Source organism: Erythrolamprus reginae, chromosome 10, assembly GCF_031021105.1.
Source record: "Erythrolamprus reginae isolate rEryReg1 chromosome 10, rEryReg1.hap1, whole genome shotgun sequence".
In the NCBI taxonomy this organism is placed as follows: domain Eukaryota; kingdom Metazoa; phylum Chordata; class Lepidosauria; order Squamata; family Dipsadidae; genus Erythrolamprus; species Erythrolamprus reginae.
This window is the reverse complement of record NC_091959.1, coordinates 46,768,117-46,775,734: the sequence shown is the minus strand read 5'-3', so window position 1 is coordinate 46,775,734 and position 7,618 is coordinate 46,768,117. Positions and strand designations below refer to the sequence as shown.

General features: G+C 46.5%; 1 protein-coding gene across 1 annotated transcript; it reads right to left on the bottom strand.

Annotated features, from left to right (window-relative positions):
• Positions 1-2,913: 2,913 nt before the first annotated feature.
• On the bottom strand, positions 2,914-7,618 carry SLC35E4 (solute carrier family 35 member E4). Its single transcript, XM_070762381.1, has 2 exons — positions 6,206-7,618; positions 2,914-4,004 (listed from the first exon to the last, which is right to left on the bottom strand). The coding sequence occupies exons 1-2, from the start codon at positions 6,840-6,842 to the stop codon at positions 3,583-3,585; spliced, it is 1,059 nt and encodes a 352-aa protein (XP_070618482.1). The 5' UTR covers positions 6,843-7,618; the 3' UTR covers positions 2,914-3,582.

Below are 7,618 nucleotides of genomic sequence, written 5' to 3'. Positions count from 1 at the left end.
AATCAGGTTTTGGTTTCAGTTTTTAAAAAGAACCGCTGCAAAAAAACCCCCCACAACCCCAGATCTTGCTGGATTGCAAAAACTGCAGAGGTCTTCAAACTTGGCAACTTTAAGACTTTGTGGACTTCAACTCCCAGAATTCTACGCAGCTTCTGCTCTGGAAATCTCACACTACTCACCAGAGCCTACAAAACTTTTGCCAGACCAATCCTTGAATACAGTTCATCGTTTTTAGTATTGGATTATTTTGTATACTGTTTTATTATTGTTGTTAGCCGCCCCGAGTCTCCAGAGAGGGGCGGCATACAAATCCAATAAATCAAATCAAATCAAATCAAACCCATACCACATCTCGGACATCAACACCCTAGAAAATGTCCAAAGATACTTCATCAGAAGAGCCCTTCACTCCTCCACTCGAAACAGAAGACCCTACGAAAGCAGACTATCAATCCTAGGTCTAGAAAGCTTAGAACTACGACGCCTAAAACACGATCTAAGTATTGCCCACAAAATCATATGCTGCAACGTCCTGCCTGTCAATGACTACTTCAGCTTCAACCGCAACAACACAAGAGCACGCAACAAATTAAAACTTAATATTAATCGCTCCAAGCTTGACTGTAAGAAATATGACTTTAGCAATCGAGTTGTCGAAGCGTGGAACTCATTACCGGACTCAGTAGGGTCAACCCCTAACCCCCAACATTTCTCCCTTAGACTATCCATGATTGACCTCTCCAGGTTCCTAAGAGGTCAGTAAGGGGCGTATATAAGTGCATTAGCCTGCCTTTCGTCCCGTGTCCAATTGTCTCTCCTTTATCTCATATCTCATATATCTTTTCTTCCTTTCATATATCTTCTCCTCTATTTTTATATCTTTTCTTTATATATAATACTTCATGTCTGTCCTCTTCAATATGTATTGTGTATTGGACAAAATAAATAAAATAAAATAATAAAATAAAATAAAATAAAATAAAATAAAATAAAATAAAATAAAATAAAATAAAATAAAATAAAATAAAATAAAATAAAATAAATTCTCTAGCTGGAGAATTCTGGGAGTTGAAGTCCACAAAGTCTTAAAAGTTGCCAAGTTTGAAGAACTCCAGTAAAGAGGGATTGAGGTTTCTAAATGTATTTTTTGTCTTAAAATGAGCATCCTGTGGGTTTTTTTGGTAAAAACAGGTAAGGTTTTCAACCTGGGCAACTTTAGGACTTGTGGCTATCATCTCCCAGAATTCTCAGCTGGCGGAAACTGCCCAGATGAATGGACTTCAACTCCCCAAATTCCCTACTCCTGGGGGGGGGGGGTGATGAAGTCCAAAAGGAATGCATGTCTTTTGGATTTTCAAGTTCATTTGGCGTGTCAATCATAATGTGATTATTGGATTTTTTAACCCACTGTCTGAACACTACTACACTGCAATAATGGGCAGCTCCTGGAACTGGGGGCACAATCTGAGGTTAGTTGGGGGGAAGATCAGAAGCAACGTGAGAAAATATTATTTGACTGAAAGAGGAGTAGATGCTTGGAAGAAACTTCCAGCAGACGTGGTTGGTTAATCCACAGTAACTGAATTGAAACATGCCTGGGGTAAACATAAATCCATCCTAAGAGGAAATAGTATAAGGGCAGACTAGATGGACCAGGAGGTCTTTTTCTGCTGTCAATCTTCTATGATTCTATGAAGGAGGAAGGAAGGAAGGAAGGAAGGAAAGAAAGAAAGAAAGAAAGAAAGAGAAGGAAGGAAGGAAAGAAGGAAGGAAGGAAAGAAGGAAGGGAGGATGGGGGGAGGGATGGAAGGAAGGAAGGAAGGAAGGAAGGAAGGAAGGAAGGAAGAAATCCATAGAGCCATCCTAAGATAAAATACAGGGAATAGTATAAGGGCAGACTACATGGACCATGAGGTCTTTTTCTGCTGTCAATCTTCTATGTTTCTATGAAGGAGGAAGGAAGGAAAGAAGAAAGGAAGGAAGGAAAGAAAGAAAGAGAGAGAGAGAGAGAGGAAGGAAGGAAAGAAGAAAGGAAGGAAAGAAAGAAAGAGAGAAAGAAAGAGAAGGAAGGAAGGAAAGAAAGAGAAGGAAGGGAAGAAAGAAGGAAGGAAGGAAGGCAGGAAGGGAGGAAGGGAGGGAGGGAGGAGATCCATAGATCCATAGATCCATCCTAGGAAAAAAATACAGGGAATAGTATAAGGGCAGACTAGATGGGCCATGAGGTCTTTTTCTGCCGTCAATCTTCTGTTTCTACATTTCTAAGCTGTCGAGATCGCAGGCGTGGGGGGTTATGTAGTCTGTTTTTGTTACGTCTATGGTTTTCTCTTCTTTTTCTACTCGCTTTGATAGTGAATGTAAAGATGCAATGAGAAAATGTCCTTTTAAACGGATGTATTTGAAATAAAAAATATTTTTTAAAATAAAAAAATAAATATAAAATAATAATAATTACACACAAAGGCAGCACAACATCTTCTGGTTGGTTCAGCATTGAACAGGCTGCCAAACGATGCTTCTCCTGGCCTCCTGTTATTATTATTTTTTTGCAACCTTCCTGTTCTCCAAATGTGGTTTTTTTTGTGTGTGTTGTGGTTGTTTTAATTTAGGCTGGGTCACATGCATATTATCCAGCTGCTTCCAGGCTGCTTGAAAGGCTCGGCTGCCGTTGCTACAGCAACTGTTTTGTCTACACTGTGCAAAAAAAAAAAAAAATCCAAGCAACCCTGAACAATTATCCTTCCTTCCGCGCGGGGAAAAATAGTCGTTTCTTTCCCGAAAACAGCTCCTTTTGGCTGTCAAAACTGTTCTCCACCTCCAGGCTTTTTTTTTTTCCCCGGAGGTGCGTCATATGTTCCCAACCACTCCTCCCTTCCTCCCTTTCCTCGGGGTCATTTAAGGACGCTAGGACGCAAATAAGACAAAAATAGAGCTTTATTTTGAGACAAACACGAGTTGAGATGCTAAACAGGTTGCCTGGTGCTTGTTGACTCCCGTGAGACTGGGTTTCGTCCTTCGACGGTGAGTTAAAAAAAAACATTCGGGCTCTTGACGTCCAGACTTATCTGCAATGCCCAAGAAAATAAATTGTGGGGTTTTTTCGACCGTCACAACACAAATCTGTGCACTCGGGCTGGTGCGTTTGCAAAGCCTGGTGAATCGAAGGAGGCGGCAAAAGAATCCCTAACCCCAAAGTTGCAACTACGCAAAAGTCCCAACCCTGGAATTATTCCCCATTGATTCCTATGGGGGAAATGGCTTCTTCTTACAAACTTTTCTACTTAAGAACCTGGTCACGGAACGAGTTAGGTTTGTAAGTCGAGGTATCACTGTACTCCGAAAAATATGGTAAGCTACCCAGTGTTCAGGACTCTGCTTCGGAGGTTCCCAAGCCGTAATCCACGGCTCCGTTTGTTGTGCCTATTCAACCTACAGTGGTTTACTCTGCCCGGCGATAGAGTTTTCCCATACGCAGGCTGTTCTTTGCAGGTCCCGACCGCCGATAGGATTTAGGGAGAGCCCAAGCAGAGGCCGAGTGGGCAGTTCAGAAAGGCAGCGGTTCCAGCCAATTCTGTGGCTTCCACCCTACTCCTTCTTGGCCGGGCCCGCCCGCGAGCGCCAGCAAGCGGCGATCCGCTCGGAGTGATGGTACATGAGGACGCCCAGCAGAGTGAGAGCGATGCCCACGTAGCTCAGCAGAGTCAGGTGGCTCCCGAAGAGCCAGTGGGAGAGAAGCAGGTTGCCCGCCACATTGAAGTTCCCCAGGACGTGGATGGTGAGGGCGGAGGTCAGCGAGAGGATGCCAAAGCTGGCTAGGTTGTAAAGGACCGAGCCCAGGCAGCTGAGCAGCACGCAGGTCCAAAGGCTGGCTTCGTAGGCGAGCAGGCCCTGCCAGGCCGAGCCCAGCTCCATGCCCAGCGCGGCCACGAAAAGGAGGCAGAAGCTGGGCAGTGAAGTCAGGCACAGGAGCTGCAAGGAATCCAAGTGGTCTTCCTGCAGGAGGGTACCTGTGGGGCAGACAAAGGGGGGTCAGCAAAGCTCGGAATCTGGGCCGGCGGAAATCCCAGGGTCACCATCCCAGACGTTGCTCAAGGTGGGAAAAAGAAACTCCGAGTCTTCGGAGAGGGGCAGCATACAAATCTAATGAATTATTATTATTAATTATTATTATGTCCGGTACTCGTTGACTTTATGACCACAATACAGTCCTCGCCTTAAGCCCACCACAGAGCCTGACATTGATAGAAACATAGAAACACAGAAGATTGACGGCAGAAAAAGACCTCCTGGTCCATCTAGTCTGCCCTTATACTATCTCCTGTATTTTATTTTAGGATGGATCTAGGTTTATCCCACGCATGTTTAAATTCAGTGACTGTGGATTCTTCCTTCCTTCCTTCCTTCCTTCCTTCCTTCCTTCCTTCCTTCCTTCCTTCCTTCCTTCCTTCCTCCTCTATTCTTTCCTTAGAAACATAGAAGATTGATGGCAGAAAAAAGACCTCATAGTCCATCTAGTCTGCCCTTATACTATCTCCTGTATTTTGTCTTAGGATGGATATATGTTTATCGCAAGCATGTGTAAATTCAGTTACCGTGGATTGACCAACCACGTCTACTGGAAGTTTGTTCCAAGCATCTACTCCTCTTTCCGTCAAATAATGTTTTCTCACGTTGCTTCTGATCTTTCCCCCAACTAACCTCAGATTGTGCCCCCCTGTTGTTGTGTTCACTTTCCTATTAAAAACACTTCCCTCCTGAACCTTATTTAACCCTTTAACGCATTTAAATGTTTCGATCGTGTCCCCCCTTTCCCTTCTGTCCTCCAGACTAGACAGGTTGAGTTCATTAAGTCTCTCCTGATAAGTTTGATCCTTAAGACCTTCCACCAGTTTGGTAGCCTGTCTTTGGACCCGGTCAACTTGATCCATATTTTTTTGTAGGTGAGGCCTCCAGAACTGGACACAGTATTATTTCAAATGGGGTCTCACCAGCGCTCTGTACAGCGGGATCACAATCTCCCTCTTCCTGCTTGTGATACCTCTAGCTATGCAGCCAAGCATTCTACTCGCTTTCTCTACCGCCTGACTGCACGGTTCACCATTGATGTTGCTAAGCAAGACCATTGGTGAACTGGGCTTTCGTCAGTAGATAGATAGATAGATAGATAGATAGATAGATAGATAGATAGATAGATAGATGATAGGTAGGTAGATAGATAGATAGATAGATAGATAGATAGATAGATAGATGATAGGTAGGTAGGTAGGTAGGTAGGTAGATAGATAGATAGATAGATAGATAGATAGATGGTAGGTAGGTAGGTAGGTAGATAGATAGATAGATAGATAGATAGATAGATAGATAGATAGATAGATAGATAGATAGATGATAGGTAAGTGGGTAGGTAGGTAGATTATTATTATTATTATTATTATTATTGTTATTTATTAAATTTGTATGCTATGATAGATAGATAGATAGATAGATAGATAGATAGATAGATAGATAGATAGATAGATAGATAGATAGATGATCTATACAGCAGGATCACAATCTCCCTCTTCCTGCTTGTTATACCTCTAGCTATGCAGCCAAGCATTCTACTCACTTTTCCTACCGCTTGACCGCATGGTTCAGCATTGATGTTGCTAAGCAAGACCGTTGGTGAAGTAGGCTGTCGTCAGTAGATAAATAGTTAGTTAGTTAGTTAGTTAGTTAGTTAGTTAGTTAGTTAGTTAGTTAGTTAGTTAGCTAGCTAGCTAGATAGATAGATAGATAGATAGATAGATAGATGATAGGTAGGTAGGTAGATAGATAGATAGATAGATAGATAGATAGATAGATAGATAGATGATAGGTAGGTAGGTAGATAGATAGATAGATAGATAGATAGATAGATGATAGGTAGGTAGGTAGGTAGGTAGATGATAGATGAGAGAGAAAGGAGAGGAAGGGAGGAAGACAGAGGGGAGAGAGAAAGAAGAGAGAAAAAGAAGAGAGAGAGAGAGAAAGGAAGGGAGACGGAGGGAGGGTGAGAGATACTTAGCAAATCAACAGTAGAACCATCACTCTTGGCCCCTTGAAGATAGGTGGCCCTTAACTCCCAGAATCCCCCAGCTGAGGAATTCTGGGAGTCGAAGTCCCCCCACCTCCCAGAATCCCCATGGGGGGAAAGCCTCTCTCAGCCCCCTCTCCCGGCCCCTCTTACTTTGCTGGATGGACTTCAGGCCTCGCAGGAAAGTGGCGGCGAAGAGGAAGCAGCAGCCGGCTTGGTCGAAGTGCACTTCCCCTGCGAAGCCCAGGGAGGCGCCCAGGCAGATGGGGCCCATCGCCACGTACTGGAGCGGGTGGTGGCGTTTGTGCAGGAGCAGCTCCGAGAGGGTGAGGGTGAAGAGCGGGGTGGTGGTGTAGACCATCTGGGCAAAGTCCAGCTGGACATGGTTGAGGCCCAGGTTGCCGAAGGCCACGCTGGCGCAGAAGGTCAGGCTCAGCAAGAAAACCCGGAGCCGGGCTTTGGGATGGAGAGCCGGAGAATCAGACGTCCCAGCCCGGAACCGAGCGAGGGGCCTGCCCACCAACACCGCCGTCAGCATGTGTAACGAAGAGAGCAAGACCGGGTAGCGGAAATTGTGGGTGGCAAAAATCCACTTGTTCAGGCCGGACATGGTGGAGCCCGTGGCCAGCCACGTCAGGACGGTGGCTACCAAGGGCAGGCTGTGGCGCCACCGGGAAACCAATCTCAACCCCCAGCGCGGGCCGAGATCCTGCTTCCAGGGCGAAAGCGGACGAGCTTCGGCAGGCGTGCCCATCACGGCATCGCGGTTCTTCCCCGCCGGGAGACACATGGGGGACGGCGAGCTAGTGCGGGCACGATGGAGTTCCTTTGCGGCCAAGTCTGGAGACCCCCCAATGAGGGTCTTCGCTGGTGTGGAGTGTTCTTCCCTAGCCAAGGAGGGTTGTTTTTGGCCTTCGGTGGGCGATCTAGCGCAGGCGCGATGGAGTTCCTTTGCAACCAAGTCTGGAGACCCCCAACGAGGGTCTTCACTGGTGTGGAGCGTCCTTCCCTAGCTGAGGAGGGCTGTTTTTGGCCTTCGGTGGGCGATCTAGCGCAGGCGCGATGGAGTTCCTTTGTGGCCAAGTCTGTAGACTCCCAACGATTGTCTTCGCTGGCGTGGAGCGTCCTTCCCTAACCGAGGAGGGCTGTTTTTGGCCTTCGGTGGTGCTTCTCCGAAGCAATCCTTCCTTTCCCCTTCTTGCTTTCTCCGGTCCCTCCCGATGAGTCACCGGGATCAGATTTCCTTCCCTTGAAGTTGTGGTCTTCTAGAACAGGGCTGGGGAATGGTTGGGAATTTGGAAACCGGACTAGGCTCCTCGCATTGTAAAGGACGACCGGAGACCTATTGAGTTCAACTCTTTGGCAAAAGGGCCCTTCCTGGAATCAGCCGTCTTCTCCTCTTCCTCTCCTCCGTCCCGGTGCTGCAGCCCGGTTTCCTTCTAAACCTCCCTGGCGCGACCAGGGCCCGCTTCTCCCTCTCTCCTGCAGCCGGCCTCCTCCACGTGCCGTTGGGGGGATCCTAGCGGAGAGGAAGCGACAGCGAGTTTAGTTTGGCAGAAAGCTCCA